Consider the following 16,554-nt stretch of genomic DNA (forward strand, 5'->3'; position numbering starts at 1 on the left):
GTTATTGCGTTACTTCAAACAAAACCATATCTTTTTTACCATAGGATGGGGGGTATACTAATTTCGTCATTCTGTTTGTAACTACTCGAAATATTCGTCTGAGACTCCATAAAGTATATTCTTGATCGTCGCGACATTTTATGTCGATCTAGCCATGTCCGTCCGTCTGTCCGTCCGTCCGTCCGTCCTTCTGTCTGTCGAAAGCACGCTAACGTCCGAAGGAGTAAAGATAGCCGCTTGAAATTTTGCACAAATACTTCTTATTATTGTAGATCGGTTGGTATTGTAAATGGGCCATATCGGTCCATAACCTGATATAGCTGCCATATAAACCGATCTGGGGTCTTGACTTCTTGAGCCTCTAGAGTACGCAATTCTTATCCGATTGGGATGAAATTTTGCACGACGTGTTTTGTTATGATATGCAACAACTGTACCAAGTATGGTACGAATCGGTCTATAATCTGATATAGCTGTCATATAAACCGATCTTGGGTCTTGACTTCTTGAACCTCTAGAGTGCCCAATTCTTATCCGATTTGAATGAATTTCTGCACGAAGTATTTCGCTATGATATCCAACAACTGTGCCAAGTATGGTTCGAATCGGTCCATAACCTGATATAGCTATCATATAAACCGATCTTGGGTCTTGACTTCTTGAGCCTCTAGAGTGCGCAATTCATATCCGATTGGAATGAAATTTTGCACGACGTGTTTTGTTATGATATCCAACATCTCCGCCAAGTATGGTTCGAATCGGTATAGAACCTGATATAGCTGTCATATAAACCGATCTTGGGTCTTGACTTCTTGAGCCTCTAGAGGGCGCAATTCTTATCCGATTTGAATGAAATTTTGCACGAAGTATTTTGTTATGATATCCAACATCTGTGCCAAGTATGGTTCGAATCGGTCCATAACCTGATATAGCTGCCATATCAACCGATCTGGAATCTTGACTTCTTGAGCCTCTAGAGTGCGCAATTCTTATCCGATTGGAATAAAATTTTGCACGACGTGTTTTGTTATGATATTCAACATCTGCGCCAAGTATGGTTCGAATCGATATAGAACCTGATATAGCTGCCATATAAACCGATCTGGGATCTTGACTTCTTGAGCCTCTAGAGGTCGCAATTATTATCCGATTTGCCTGAAATTTTGTACGACGGATCCTCTCATGACCATCAACATACGTGTTTATTATGGTCTGAATCGGTCTTTAGCCCGATACAGCTCCCAAAGGACGCAATTCTTATTCGAATTGGCTGACATTTTACACAGGTCTTCAGCATATAATATAATTGTGGTCCAAACCGGATCATGTCTTGATATGACTCTAATAGCAGAGCAAATCTTTTCTTATATCCTTTTTTGCCTAAGAAGAGATGCCGGAAAAATAACAAATGCGCTCCATGGTGGAGGGTATATAAGATTCGGCCCGGCCGAACTTAGCACGCTTTTACTGGTTTTCGTTTCACTTCGTTTTTACTTCATCCTCAGCTTATACTATAGTTTCTAAATAATTTTTTACATCCAATTGTGATTGCTAATACCTCACAGTTTTTATTTTAATTGTGAATTAAATTTTTGTCTATACTCTATGGAGTATTGACTAGTCTAGTCATCTTTTAACGGGGATATTGTAGTTCCAATCAGTTCTATCAGGAATAGTGGTATAGAACTTTTTATCAAAACTATATTTGCCGTCAAGTCAGACTCACTTAAACATTTCAGTCCATTGTAGCACAGGAACAGGAGATGAAGTTGCCTTATAGTTGCCGTCATTTTGAACTCGTTTAGAAATCTGCGATATCAAGAGAGATTTTTGACATCAGAAATACGTTATCCAGCGATTTAATGTGTACCTGACTGCTCGAGAAGTTATTATGGTTGGTTTACCAAAGAGAAAGCTTCCTCAACCAAGGATCAGAACCGGTTCCCTTTTTTTTAGCTCGATGGCGCTTCCGGAATAGGACACAAAAATTATGTCACTACATCAGAATTAAGCTCTGTCCGTGCATATGAACTGAATCGGTTTATATTTTGAATAGCTCGCATAGTCTTAGCTTTTAAAAGGCGTGATGTGTGCCCAATTTCAGTATGATTTCATACAATAGTTTGTACTAGATCTGTCTATATCCTCACGAAATTTTGCACAAATTCCTAAAAGTCATTTTGTTCTGCATTTCATTTGACATTTCTCTATTTCACTCAATTTGAACCATGCGAAGACACACAATTGAGCAACGCGTTAAAGTTATTCAAAGCCAACAGCGGCCCTCAAAACGTTATAACGCCACCCACCAGAACATAGCATTAAAGGTCAGACAACTGCAGTATGTAGCAAATGCATCATATATTTTTAAACCATCCATCGTATTCTAATAAATAGGTAGTGGGCGCCCATCAATGACTATATACGTTCGGTATGGCAAGCAGGACCAGGAGAAACTGCTTAGATAGAAGTTGGTGGCGGTTCCAGCCATCACATGTCCTGCACCTAAATAATATTTTTTTTTTATCCGTTCGGTGCATACTGCACAAAACCCTGGTACTAGTAAGACTCGGAGCAGGCCAGCCAGAAATTCCACCTCCGAAACAGAAAAAATTTAATACTGATACTTGTGTAAGCCTTTGGGTAGCGTTACGGGACAAAAAAAACCGGTCGCAATAGAAAGTTCTCTTGCTTTCGCATGGTTGGGCTTTCCCGAGCTTAGAACAACAAGTTAAAAAGGCGTTAAGGATACCCACCACCTCAGGTATATACGTAAACCACCTTTCGTTATAATCCGGTGAAAATGCATAATGTATGCCCATTGAGTGGTCTAATAAGTACAAGTCATTGTCCATCAAAATATTGGGCTTTTTGGCAGCTATATCCAAATAAAGATCGATGTGAACCATATACGACACGGAATTCGAAAAGCCTAACATAAGATACTGTGCGAAATTTCAGCGAAGTCGAATTATATATGAGCCTTTTAGTGGGCCAAGACTTTAAATCGAGAGATCGGTCTATATGGCAGCTATATCCAAATTTGGACCGATCTGGGCCAAATAGAAGAGGGATGTCAAAGGGCCTAACATAACTCACTGTCTCCAATTTTGGGCGAAATCGAACAACAAATGCGTCTTTTATTGGCCCAAGAGCTTAAATCGAGAGATCGGTCTATATGGCAGCTAATTCCAAATCTGGACCAATCTGGGCCAAATTGATGAAGAATGTCGAAGGGCCTAACGCAACTCACTGTCCCAAAATTCCTCGACATAGAGCAATAAATGCGCCTTTTATGGGCCAAAAACCTTAAATCGAGAGATCGGTCTATATGGCAGCTATATCCAAATATAGATTGATCTGGGCCAAATTAAAGAAAGATGTTGAGTGGTTTAACACAACCTACTGTCCCAAATTTCAGCAAAATCGAATAATAAATGTGGCTTCCAGCGGCTCAAGAAATCAAATCGGTAGATCGGTTTATATGGGAGCTATATCAGGTTATAAACCGGTTTAGGCCGTACTTAGCACAGTTATTGGAATTCTTTAGGGAACACTATGTGCAGCCAAATCGGACAAAAATTTCGGATTCTAGGTGCTCAAGAAATTAAAATCGGGAGATCGGTTTATATGGGAGCTATATCCAAATGTGAACCGATATGGCCCATTTGCAATCCCCAGTGACCTACATCAATTGGAAATATCTGCGCGAAATTTCAAGCCGCTAGATTTATGCGTACGACCAATATCGTGATTTCGACAGGCGGACGGACGGACATGGTTAGATGGAATCAGAATGTTGCGACGATCCAGAATATATATACTTTATGGGATCTCAGATCATTATTTCGAGGTGTTACAAACGGAAAGACTAGATTAGTATACCCTTATCCTATGATGGTGGGTATAAAAAAACAAAGAATACACGCGCAAAAACAAAAAATACTATGCTCGGTCCGAGCGAGCCGGGTAATCGCGGTTAGCCGTAGCGCAGAGGTTGGCATGTCCGCCTATGACGCTGAATGCCTTGGTCCGAATCCTGGCGAGACTATCAGAAAAAATTTTCACAGGTGCGTTTCCCCTCCTGATGCTGGCAACATTTGTGAGGTAGTATGCCATGTAAAACTTCTCTCCAAAGAGATGTCGCATGCCGTCCGGACTCGGCTATAAAACGGAAACCCCTTATCATGAGCCTAAACTAGAATCGGACTGCGTACTCATTGATATGTGAGAAGTTTGCCCCTGTTCCTTAGTGGAATGTTCATGGCCAAAATTTGCATTTTTTACTGTATATACCAGACAAACTTCTGAAACAATTTGCTTCAAACTTAAAATTTTTCTTTTTCTACACCCATAAGTCATATTTGCCGAATTTCATGAAGATCGGCCTGTCCGTTGATTTAAAAGACACTTTTGAGGTCAAATTCCCCACTCTGCGCCGTTCGAACTCGATTATAAAAAGGAGGCCCCATTAAATTAAGCTTAAAAATTTGAATCGGACAGCACACATTGAAAAGTTTACACCTGTTCCTTAATGGAATGTTCGGGGACAAACAATTAGCATTTGCAAATCATATCTGTGGTCCATGCATTGCAAACATTCTCACTGAAAAAAAGTCAATTTAATATTTTTATCAAAATTTATTTCTTATTTATTATTTACAATACAAAAATACTTAGCATAATTGAATTTTTTTTATAGAAAAACATAAAAAAGATATTTGTTTTATAAATATATGCTAAAAATATAAAAGAATATAAATTTTGCATTCATGCATTGATAAGTATAGAAACAAAACTTTGCTATAGCATTTCGGAATGTTGTGTAGTGTAATTTGTTTGAACATAGTTGAAATATACATGTGTATGTATGTAAGTTGTATGATTTATTATATTTTAAGTTTAATAATTGTCTAACGACTAAAAAACATACATAAATGTTTTTGCTTCAATTTAAATAACTAGAAATACATTTTCATTTATTATTTCTGTATCATTATTATTATTGTTATTATCATTAAAATACACTTTATATATAGTTATGTTGTTGAGACAAAGGGGTCCTTAATTCATTAAAAAGAAAAATGGACGAGTACTACCTATTTATGGAAGGAAAAAATGTGGCAAGATTGCAGTGTTTTTTTTATTGTATAAAGAGTTTAATACTTGAATTGTAACGTGAAAAACATACTCAGAAAAAAATATCACGAAATTAAAAAATTAATTGAAAAACTGCCCTAATTACTGCCTTGCTACTCTTCCTTTTAGAATTCGGAAAACAATATTTTCCGTTTCATTTTTGGAAAAACCACCGGGGTTTTTTGTTTCTAAGGAGTGATCATGGGCCCAAACATAAACCTGGAACTCGATTCCAGGAGTTTTACATATGTGAACCATGATGCATCGAAATCGAGGGAGCGCCCTATACAGCGCGCTTTTCGCAAAAGCTTCAATATAACATATGAATATTTTCAATTAAATTTTTAATTGTTTCAATTAAAAAAATTAATTGGATATTTTAAATAATAAATTTTTCAATTGGATTAATTGAAAAATTTATTGAAAATGTCAAAGAGTTTAATCATTTTTTTAATTGGATCAATTAAAAAATTAATTGGAAATTTAAACAATCTTCAATCATTTTTTTAATTGAATAAGCTAGTTTTTAATTTGAATATTTTTTCAATCACCTTTTATCATTTTCGTGATCGGAGCAGTTTCAATTAAAACATTAATTGGATCAATTAATTTCGTGATTGAAATCGATTTTTATTTTTTTCTGTCTATATTTTAGTATGAAGTAATTTAAATAATGATAATACCATTTATTATTTATTTTTATGGAAGATTTTACTAAATATTTCTTTTATATCGTTGGTCAACTGGTCAACAAGATATTATCTACATTCTCAGCGGAATTTTGTGGAAGTGTTTTTCTTTTCGATAAGAATTATTGAAATTCGTTCGAAAGATAAAGAACACTGTCAAAAAGAAGAAACAAAGTCTTCCAACCTTCAGTTGATCTACTGGAGACTCTCGGTATAGAGGATTTCAACTCCAAGAATTACAACATCTTTGCAAACTGTATCTGAAATCGCAATTCTCCTAAGTTCTAAATAAAAGTCATTGATCTTCAAAACCTTTTAATTTAAATCTTTTACAGGGTGCCGAATTAGTTGTAGAACTGAAATTTAAATCTTTTGTTAACCACCAAAAGAAGAGAATTGAAAAATTTATCTTTGTTAACCAGCATATTTCACCAGAAAGAATAGCTGCGAAAAAATCTTAGTATGATAGAATTTGTGAAATGATTTTTACTTCAGTTGTATGTATTATATATGTGTATGTGTATGCCTATGTGTGTGTGGTGTTTTTTTTTGAAGTGTTTCTTATGGGATTATTTAACTTCTCATCCTCATTGTATTCCCTGCTAAAAATCTGGCTACTCTCCTAACTCAATTTTTTCGTGTTTTAGCAAATTCTTGAATTTCATATTCTGGATATTCCTGAGGTGATTCACTCAAGGTATCCGTATCGTAATAGGCATAATCGTAACTGGTATCCTCATCCGCATGGGGTGGCCTTTTGGAGGTTTTCTTTTTACTTTCATTCTTCTTTTGAGACTTTTTATCCGCATGTTTGCCACTCTTGGTGATATTGAAGGGATATGGTGTAGTGCTGGTACTAACAGAAGTGGGTCTTCTTGTGGTGGTAGTAGTGGTGGTGGTGCTGGTGCTCAACGTGGTAGAACTGCTATAGGCGGCTGCATATGTAGAACTAGTCCTTGGTGTGGTCTGTTGTGATGTGGTTGAATAGGAGGGATAAGTAAAATAGGTGGTGGAAGTCGAAGCTGGTGTGGAACTGCTGGTGCTGGGCTTGGGACTAGTCAGCGAACTCAAAGGATTATAATGGGAATTGTATTGTTGCGAAGTTTTTTCGGCCTTTATAATATCGGCCCGCAGTTTGTTGATGCTGGCTGCCCCAAAATTCAAGGATTGAGCGGTATTGAAAAGTTCATCCTCATCACTGAATTCATTGTTAAAGGCCGATTGTTCTTTCAAGAATGAGGTCTGCTGTTGACTCTTGAGATGAGTGGCTGGGTTTTGATACGTTTGCTGTAATTGGGGCTTTGTGGTGCTGGTGCCACTCCTTGAAGTTGTAGTGCTCACAGTGCTGGATCTTTGCAAGTTCAGTTTGTGACGTGGAAAGTCCTGCTCATACAATTCCGGATGATATTGTCCATCATCCTCATCGATGTTGTAATAGGGATTGGCTGTGGTATATGGAGTGGTGGCCTGCGAAACAGTTACCGCCTTTTGGGGCTTGTTTTGTGGCCTTATGGTCTGTTGAGCCTGATAGCCATTGTTTTCGTAAGGTTTCTTGTAGGTTGAGGGCTTAAAGGTGGTTGGGTCATATTTATCCTTGGGCACCAGTGTGGAGAATTTCTTGTAATTATTGGCTGAAACTGTGGGATAGGTTTCACTATTGCGTTGTGTGGAGGCCTTATAGTTGATGCTGCCTCTGCTTACAAATCCGCGAGGCTTGGTATCAGCAAAAGAAGCTGCTGCTGGCTTTTCCTTAATAGTTTCAGTGGTTGACTTGATGTTAGGGTTAGGGGCTCTTGTAGGCGCCGTTCTAAATGGTTCTGGTTGCTGTTGATGATGTCTGGCCCCTTGGCCTCGCGAACGATGATATTGGGGTTCGATTTCCGATTTCTTGGGGGCTTCAAATGTCTTGGCCGGCGCCTTGGGCTGGAAAGGTTGAGGAGCCTGTGGCTTGATTTTGGCAAACTCACTGAACTCATTCAAGTTCACATAGCTGCTATTCTGAGGCGGTATCTTCTTTTGGGATTGATCGAATTTTTGCAGTTTCTTATTAAAAGCCTCATTGTTGTTGGCATTACTAGCCTTCTCTCCCCTATTGAGTTCACTATACTTGGCCGTTGTGCTCTTCAAACGATTGGGGTTATAGGTGGTGGGTTGAACATTCAATTGTGTTTGATATTCATTGAAGCTCAGATTGAAACGATTTACCGCACCGTTCTGCGATGGCTTTGGAGTGGTGATAGTCGTAGAACTTCCCAATGAGGATGATGTGGTCGATTTATAGACCGAAAAGTCATAGAAGTCGGTATTGTAGAAAGAATTTGCTGTCACCTTTTTGGTGGCCTTGGGTGTCGCTGTTGTTGAGGTGCTAGGGGCAAAACTGGTTGTGGACGACGTTGCTGGGGGACGCCTGCTTCTGGTGGGTGTTACTCGTGACTTGCCAATGGTGGTGGCTTCGGATTTCTTAGCGAAATCATTGAAGTCATTGGGCTTTTGTTGTCTGGCCGGTTGTTCTACAAAGTCATCTTCACGTCCCCCATTACGATTGGAAAAGAAATGAGAGCTGTGCGAACCCTTAAAAATGTCATCCAAGTCTTCTGTTGGGAAATATTAAAAACAAAAAAAAATTATCTTCAATGAAACTTCTGCAGTTTTTAGACAAAGTCTTACGCTTTGAGTCATCATTGCTGCCTGCGCTATAACGTTCTGTGGTCGTTGTTGTGCTTGTCGAAGTTGGTGTATAATAACTGGCAATGGGCTTCTTGGTAACATCCGTTTTGGCCTTCTTCTTTTCGACCACCTCGTTGGGTCCATGCAAATAATTGTGATTGCTGTGATGGTTGTGGCTATTAAAGGTGCCTCCACGCGTTACCGTTTCAAATTGTTTCGTGTAGTTTGGTGGTTGGTCTGGGCGTGCCTTTTGATCTACAGTCGTTTGTTTGTAGCCTCTTATATCGCCTGCATTGTGGTAGGAGTAGGTGGTGGGGTGAAGATGATGATGATGTTGGAAGAAATTAAGTTTAATTAATAACAATTGCATTTGCATGGTTGATTGCTGTGGTTGATGAAGAGAGGAAGGGGCTTTGCTCAAAATTAAAAATCATTTACCTGTTTCCGCACGTTGCAAATGGAATGTTGACTCATCTTCTTCGGCTAATGGGGCTCGCTTGCTTTCGAATCCAGACCCCAAACGATACAAATCAAAGTTATCACTGCCATAGTAGAGCACTGCCTGTTCACAATCAACATCTGCCCAATTGGCACAGATTTGTGCCTCTTGATCAAATGCTGTGCTATTTGGGCATAAGAATCGAAAATCTTGTACCTACAATTACACAAGAGGAAGAAAAACATTATGAACAAGAAAAACAAAATAACCTTGACTTAATTTACAAAAAATTGCATCAATTTGTTTGACTGACAAACTAAAATTGCACAATTTGTTTATAAACAAAACCATAATTAAATGTATCCATTTGGCAAAACATATAATAGGGGTAGGAGTACTCTAATTTGAGTATTTAGCTTATAAAAATACAAAATATGCCTTTTGTGATCCATTAATGTAATGTATTGGGTTGCCCAAAAAGTAATTGCGGATTTTTCATATAGTCGGCGTTGACAAATTTTTTCACAGCTTGTGACTCTGTAATTGCATTCTTTCTTCTGTCAGTTATCAGCTGTTACTTTTAGCTTGCTTTAAAAAAAAAGTGTAAAAAAATATATTAAAAATGCATTTACTTTCTTTTAAAAAATCCGCAATTACTTTTTGGGCTACCCAATTGTTAAAGACGATTTAAATATGACTATATGTCCATCTGCCTGTTGTAAATTTGGATATCACAAAAGTCTTTCAATATCAACCGAACATATCTTAATTTCTTCAATGTCTTATTAGGCCGATCTTCTGAATGAGAATGAGCACAAAAACACCATATAGTGGACTTATTTGGGAGGGTACGCTCAAAATAATCAAACGTTTAGAATATCTTTGCGATAAAGAGTTCTGCTTTATTGGGGAAGTACACTCAACGAAATTTTTTATATAGAACAAAGATTTTTGTCTGGTGAAAATGAAAAAGCAGACATGAAAATAAGAAAATATAAGAAAATCCTTCCTGCCAAATTTTGAGCAAATCGGTTAACAAATTACCATTTTATTGCATTATTACTGAAAATCGAAAGAACATATATATGAGAGCTATATCCAAATCTGAACCGATTTTTTTTAATTTCAATAGGCTTTGTCTCAAGGCCGAAAAACATGCCCATACCAAATTTGAAGACGATCGGATGAAAATTGCGACCTGTAGTTTGTACACAAATTAACATGGACAAACAGACAGACGGACATAGAATCGAATCAGAAAGTGATTCTGAGTCGATCGGTATACTTATCAATGGGTCTATCTTTCTTCCTTTTGGATGTTACAAACTAATTCAGCAAGTTATAATACACTGTACCACAGTAGTGGTGTAGGGTATAAAAAGGTGGCATTATGGGTCCCAAACTTTTAAAGAATTCTGCAATAATTCCAGCAATTTCCGTTTTAAGTATCAAAGTGACAGGTAATTTAGTATGAATTATCTGTAGCCAGGGTCTACCAATCATATTAATTCGTTAACAGAAGTCATTTACATAATACTTTCAGTTTCAATATCATTCACTTTCATTTTTATTTCACAGTCACCTAGCAATTCAGTGAGTTTGCATTAAAATCTTCTTAAGTAATTAAGTTATTTATAAATGTATATTCTGTAATGATTTCACATCAAATACACCAGAGAAATCGTTACTTTCCCACGCTCACCCATTCGATTTCACAATTGCCCCCCTCAAGAACATCAAGAATCTTCGTTAATGTGTTATGGAAATGTCTAAAGGTTAGTTTATTTTTAGTAACTTTCGTCTTTTGATATCAATGCAACAAGAAGACAACATTAAGCAAGAATAACAAAAAAATGCAATCCTCTCATAATTGTTGCTCAAGTTATAAATTAACCTGTTGGCGATGATGTTTCTGTTGTTGCATTTAGTTGCTGTAGTCTTGTACGAGTAGTATTGTTATTATTATTTTAAATTATTACTTGTAAATTTAAATTAATTTGATTTAGAGGCAATGATAATTGCCAATAAACGACAACAATGGGAGAATGAACGAACCAGCGAAACAATGGCTTTGAAAGAACTTCTAAGCCGGAACCATCACATAAAATTGTGATCGCAAGCAAATGTTCTGTCGGTTTTTCAATTGAACTCTGATATTTTATGTTGCCGCTCACATGGGCTTCAGCCCCATTCCGACTGTAAGTCAGTCAGCTAGTTGCAGCTCTAGACATTAGCTAAACAAACAAAGCCATAAACACCGGCCAAAAGGCAATTCAATTGTCAACTGAAATTGTTGCTGGTGTTAGCCAAAGCATCCAATGAAGTTGGTACTGCTGCTGCAACTGCTCTATGCCCCATTGAAGGTAACCAACTCTAAAGATAGTTGACCAAACAGCCACCGCCACCACCCTGCCTACCCATCCAATTGTATTCAGTAGTTCCAAGCGATATATTAAACAGCGGCAAAATTGGATTTAAAATAATTTTCCATAGACTTCTCTCCCGTCTGACTTCATAAGCGAGCGTCTCTTTATTAAATTCTGCTAAGCATGCAAAAAAGGAAGATCTCTTGCGGTGATTGTAGAGTAGAATTCTGTTGTTACTTTTTTTTCGTTTCGTTTTGGTTGGGATTTTAAATTTATTGCAGAAATGTCCAAACTGAGATGATTTTAGGCATGGAAGGCATGTGGCATGGCTTAAGAAAAGGGTTTGGGTTGACATTTGCAGACATTTCAATTTATGTGGAAACATTTCGAGGTGACATTTTGTCGAGGATTTCTGGGATTGGAAGACAATTGAATGTCATGGAAATTTAAATGGTTGCCTTGTTGAATGTAAACCAGCAAAAGGAAAAACTATTCAAAAGGATGTGCCGCAAAAATATCATAGTAGAATTTCATATGAAATGTCCATGATTATAGACTTTGCCTACGTGTAAAGATTTAATATCCATGTGGTTTTTTTGTATGCATAGAACAACACTTGTAGGAGGTACATTTTATACCCTACACCACTACTGTGGTACAGAGTATTATAACTTAGTGCATTTGTTTGTAACACCCAGAAGGAAGAGAGATAGACCCATTGATAAGTATAACGATCGACACAGAATCACTTTTTGATTCGATTAAGCTATGTCCGTCTGTCCATGTTAATTTGTATACAAACTACAGGTGGAAATTTTCATCCGATCGTCTTCGAATTTGGTACAGACGACTACTACAATATCTATAGAGTTTGGTTGAAATCGGTTCAGATTTAGATATAGCTCCCATATATATATTCGTCCGATTTTGAAGAATATTGCTATAATGTGCCCATTTGTCAACCGATTCTCTCGAAATTTAGCAGGAAGTATTTTCTTATGACTCCCAATATTACTGGTGAATAGCATAGAAATCGGTTCAGATTTATATATAGCTGCTTTAGGACTTTAGGGTGTACTCTAAAGATCTAGAACTGGTCATATTGGAAAGATTACCCGACCACTTCGTGTGTATCAAGCGGAGCTTCTTGCAATTAATGAAGTGGTCTAATGGCTAAGATATAATGTCATGAATATCTTCTTAGACAGCCAGGCAGCCATTAAATCCCTGGATAACGTATTTCTGAACACAAAAACCGACCTCGACTGTCGCAGATCTCTTAACGAGATGGCTGAACAGTACAAAAATTCATCTGTTCTGGGTGCCAGGGAATTGTAAAGCGGACGAGCTTGCGAGACTATGAACTACCTTACACATTCCAGGAAAACTTGAATCTGTGGGCATGCCTCTAGCGACATGTAAGCAAAGTTTTCAGGACCCGGCCCGAAGAACAACGAATGATAGATGGTCACAAAGAGCGGGCTATGAGCATTCCAAAACTATTGTATATGGTCTAATCTAGACTTGAAGAAGTCTACCGCTTTGCTGTCATTGGCTAGAACAGACGTCTCAGTCACTGTGTCCGTCATGACAGGTCACTGTCTAATCGGACAAACATGCTGACAGACAGACTGCCACTTAAAAGTAACTTAACCTACTCTAGTATTTGGGTTGTACTCACACCGTATTCCTTATAAAAAAGGAGCATTTTTTATTCGATTTCTATTTGGACCAGTGAGCTTTAGTAGACCTCTATATCTTTGTGGTTGAATGTGGTTCAGATCGGACCACGTTTGGATAAAGCTGTCATACAGACCGATCACCCGATACAGAGTATTGAGCCCATAAAAGGAGCATTTGTTCATCCGATTTCAATGAAATTTGAAACATGCAGTTTTAGACGACCTTCACACCTTTTTGTTGAATGTGGTCGTGATCGGACCATATTTAGATATAGCTGCCATATAGACCGAACTCCCGAAAGTTGCATACCTTATGTCCCATAGCAGTTATATCGAAATATGTTCCGATTTGAACCAAATACTAATGAATACAAGTCATTGTTCTATTGCATATAACAAAATATTGGTCTTTTTAGTACCTATATCTAAAAATTAACCGATCTGAACCATATACGACACGGATGCCGAAAAGCCTAACACAACTCACTGTCCCAAATTTCGGCGAAATCGGACAATAAATATGCCTTTTATGGCGCCAAAACCTTAAATCGAGCGATCGGTCTACATGACAGCTATATCCAAATCTGGACCGATCTGGGCCAAATTGAAGAAGGATGTCGGGAGGCATTACACAACTCACTGTCCCAAATTTCAGCAAAATCGGAAAACCCAAAACTTAAAACCGAGAGATCGGTCTATATGGCAGCTATATCCAAATTTGGACCGATCTGTGGCATATTGCAGAGTATGTCGAGGGGATTAACTTAACTAACCGTCATAAATTTTGTCGACATCGGACAATAAATACGCCTTTTATAGGCCCAAAACCTTAAATCGAGAGATCGGTCTATATGGCAGCTATATCCAAATCTGAACTGATCAGGGACAAATTGAAGGAAGATGTTGATGGGCCTAAGAAAACTCACTGTCCTAAATTTCAGCAAAATCGGATAATAAATGTGGCTTTTATGGGCCTAAGACCCTAAATCGGAGGATCGGTCTATATGGCAGCTATATCCAAATCTGAACCGATCTAGGCCAAATTGACGAGGGATGTCGATGGGCCTAACACAACTCATTGTCCCAAATTTCAGCAAAATCGTATAATTAATGTGGCTTTCATGGGCCTAAGACCCTAATCGGAGGGTCGGTCTATATGGCAGCTATATCCAAATCTGAACCGATCTAGGCCAAATTGACGAGGGATGTCGAAGGGCCTAACACAACTCACTGTCCCAAATTTCAGAAAAATCGGATAATAAATGTGGCTTTTATGGCCCTAAGACCCTAAATCGGAGGATCGGTCTATATGGGGGCTATATCAAGATATAGTCCGATATAGCCCATCTTCGAACATAACCTGCTTATGAACAAAAAAAGAATCTGTGCAAAGTTTCAGCTCAATATCTCTATTTTTAAAGACTGTAGCGTGATTTCAACATACAGACGGACGGACGGATCAAGAATATATATACTTTATAAGGTCGGAAATGGATATTTCGATGTATTGCAAACGGAATGACAAAATGAATATACCCCCATCCTTCGGTGGTGGGTTTAAAAAATGGTGTTCGAAAAATTACCATATTCGTGCAACTGCAGCAACTTCTTTACTCTTCCGAGTCTAACTTTTTTTACTTTTGTGTAAGATTGTGTGCTTTTGGGAAGGCTTTATCTTGAACTCGTTTTTCAATATATGTTGCATCCTTTCAAGAAATATTAACACATCGATTTCGTTGCATTCGAATGTTCACTCACCCAAACATTTTAGGTATTGTAACCGCTTTTTTACGGCCACCATCCCCCTTGAATTTTGGAAACCCTACAAGGCATTATTATAGTTTATTGTGCGATACACAAACATTTTGTTTACTTTGAAGTGTTTGAGTTCTCGAACAATAGTCTATTGGGATGTTCCATCCCAATATAACACAATCACGCTTACTACCGTTAACTCCACCACAAATAACTTTCTTTTTAAAATAACTCAGAATCAAATGCTTTCGGTGACTTATAAGCAATACAGTGAGCTGTTACTAGAACAAATATCAAATAGCTGTCATTTTTAGTTTGACAGATAACCCAGTGTGAACTTGGTAACACTTCGCCTCAGCTACCTTATAGGCCGTTCGGAACAATTGAGGACAGGAATTTAAGATCTTTGAGAATAGAGTATGACACTTATATCCAAATTCGGGCCAAGTTATTGGGGCTGACACACTCCATATAAAAGTTAGGTAATGATAGTCTTATGTGTCTCGTTATAATACCAATAGCTATACTGACCTCCTTCTTACTTCCTTTCAGTAACAGCTTCGTCCTCCCTCGATCCGGATCATCCCATAGGATTTTCGCCGTCGCCGTCGCCGTCGTTTCGCTGTCCCAAGTGTTACGTGCGCGTTCGTCGCCCACGCCTTTAACTCGGACTGCGTCGACCCGAAAGGCTTCGGGTTAACCAAGTTTGTTGACGGCAGTCCTCTGGCCTAAATCGCCAAATCGTCTGCCCTTTCATTCCTCCTCAAAGAAGGAGTTAATTTCACTGCAAGACTGTTCGTGACCTTACCGTGCTGGTTGTTACTGCCTTTAAGACCGCGTCCTCGCGTTAGCACCACACCATATCAGTCACTCCGTGATCGCCCGGATCTCCTCCTGTAGGACCGTATTATGGTCAGGCATTCTAAAACAGATCTCAGTCCCTGGGTTCTCAATGTAGACCCCCAGACCCACTTTGTCCCATAGCTTTGATCCTTCCGCATAAAATGATCTTCCAGATGGCAATACTATGGTTCCGTCATACCAAGACTGTGCCGCTGGCGGCAGTGCCTCGCACTCGACCTCAATTAAAGTCTCAGGTATCCTATCGGAAACCTCTTTCCTTCCTTCCAAGTTTCCTATCGTCGCCTCAATTATACTGCGAATCTGTATGTCAATGGGTCGGATATCTAGAATAGTCTCCAGATCTGATATCTAGAATAGTCTCTGTTGCATGGTCCTTATATTGCACTGAGGCGTAAGTAAGCTGCTCCCAACCTCAATTCATACTCCCATTGCCTTAAGTCTCATAGCCGCAATGGCTGCCTCACATTTAATCTGTATGTCAATAGGTCGGATGGGAAGTTTGGTTGGGTTAGTAATTTGCCCCTGTTCCTTAATTGCTTGTTCATGGGCAAATTTGCATTTGCAATGGAGGCGTCTTGAACATCGCTTCGCCTATGCCATGACAACATGTTCTCTGAACCTGTTGTATGGTTCTTATGTTGCACTTTTTCTCCATAGCAGCCCACCAAATTACTGAGGCGTAAGTAAATATAGGTCTAATCACGCTCCTGTAGAGCCAGTGGACTATCCTAGTATTCAGCCCCTATTTCGAACCTACGGCCCGTCTACATAGAGCCCAACAGCTGTGAGCCTTCTCAGCACACTCCTGAATGTGACACTTCCAATTAAGTTTCCTATCCAAGATCACACCTAAGCATTTGACTTTGTCAGATAGCGAAATCGTTTTGTTGAGGAAACGTAGTGCTTCAAATTTGCCCACCTTCGTCTTCCTCGTGAACAGGCATATTTCAGTC

General features: G+C 38.6%; 1 protein-coding gene across 1 annotated transcript in view; it reads right to left on the minus strand.

Moving 5' to 3' along the window:
- Window positions 1–6,285: 6,285 nt before the first annotated feature.
- The window catches only part of LOC106089027 (mucin-2), a 46,885-nt gene continuing 36,616 nt past the window's right edge, over window positions 6,286–16,554 (minus strand). Inside the window, exons 4-6 of the mRNA XM_059362486.1 lie at window positions 8,934–9,150; window positions 8,496–8,783; window positions 6,286–8,422 (exon numbers count right to left, since the gene is read on the minus strand). Coding sequence (XP_059218469.1) covers window positions 6,456–8,422; window positions 8,496–8,783; window positions 8,934–9,150 — 2,472 coding nt within the window. The 3' untranslated portion in view covers window positions 6,286–6,455. The remainder of the gene's footprint in view (window positions 8,423–8,495; window positions 8,784–8,933; window positions 9,151–16,554) is intronic.

The sequence above is a fragment of the Stomoxys calcitrans genome, chromosome 2 (genome assembly GCF_963082655.1).
Source record: "Stomoxys calcitrans chromosome 2, idStoCalc2.1, whole genome shotgun sequence".
NCBI lineage: Eukaryota > Metazoa > Arthropoda > Insecta > Diptera > Muscidae > Stomoxys > Stomoxys calcitrans.